General features: G+C 67.4%; 1 protein-coding gene across 1 annotated transcript in view; it reads right to left on the bottom strand.

Moving 5' to 3' along the window:
* The window catches only part of SOCS1 (suppressor of cytokine signaling 1), a 1,632-nt gene extending 931 nt beyond the window's left edge, over nucleotides 1–701 (bottom strand). The window contains exon 1 of the mRNA XM_006776305.2: nucleotides 9–701. Within this exon, the coding sequence (XP_006776368.1) occupies nucleotides 9–113 (105 nt within the window). The 5' untranslated portion in view covers nucleotides 114–701. The remainder of the gene's footprint in view (nucleotides 1–8) is intronic.
* Between the last annotated feature and the right edge of the window lie 7 nt (nucleotides 702–708).

The raw sequence follows: 708 nt of genomic DNA, 5'->3' as shown, positions 1-708 counted from the left end.
GGGGGCACCAGGGCCACGGGCGCGGAGGAAGAGGAGGAAGGCTCGGGCCGCCGTCGGGGCTCTGCTGCCGTGGAGATTGCATTGTCGGCTGCCACCTGGTTGTGTGCTACCATCCTACACGAGGGGCCAGCCGGAGGGGTGGGCCATAGCGTCCGGGGGTGCGCTGATGGGGGAGACACAGGCAGTGAGCGGAGTCTGGGTGGGGATGGACAGGTAGGGGCCGCGAGGCAACGGTGGGGTGGGGGAGCGGCTTAAGGCTGAGCCGCTGACCCTAAAGGGCTGTGGGTACAGGACCTAGACCCCTCGGCCCCTTTGAGCCTCAGTGGGCTCATCTTGAAAATGGACTTCCAGGCGCGCGGAGCACTTCCAGGCAATGGGGGCTCGCTGGGAGCAGGGTCCAGCCTCCAGCAGGCGCTCAGAGTTTGGGTAAACGGAGGGGGGCGTGGAGAGAGGTGCCAGGGAGAAGCCTGTCCCATCTACGGCTCGCCGCCTGCTGGCCAGGCCAGGGATTGGCGCCTGGTCCGGGCGATTTGGGCAAAGGCAGGAGAAAAGCTGCGCTACGGGAACTCCACGAGCAGGGGGCTGCCAGGGTGGGGCCGGCAGAAGCGAGGGTCTGTGGCGGCCGCAACCCCACCACGCAGTCCTCGAGGCCAGCCTGACTCCAGGCCGTCTTTTCCTTTCCGTTCACTCCCTCTCCCTCCCGCTCCT

Source organism: Myotis davidii, unplaced genomic scaffold (assembly GCF_000327345.1).
Source record: "Myotis davidii unplaced genomic scaffold, ASM32734v1 scaffold209, whole genome shotgun sequence".
Lineage (NCBI taxonomy): Eukaryota > Metazoa > Chordata > Mammalia > Chiroptera > Vespertilionidae > Myotis > Myotis davidii.
The sequence above is the reverse complement of the archived record's forward strand: the minus strand, read 5'-3'. Positions and strand labels throughout refer to the sequence as shown.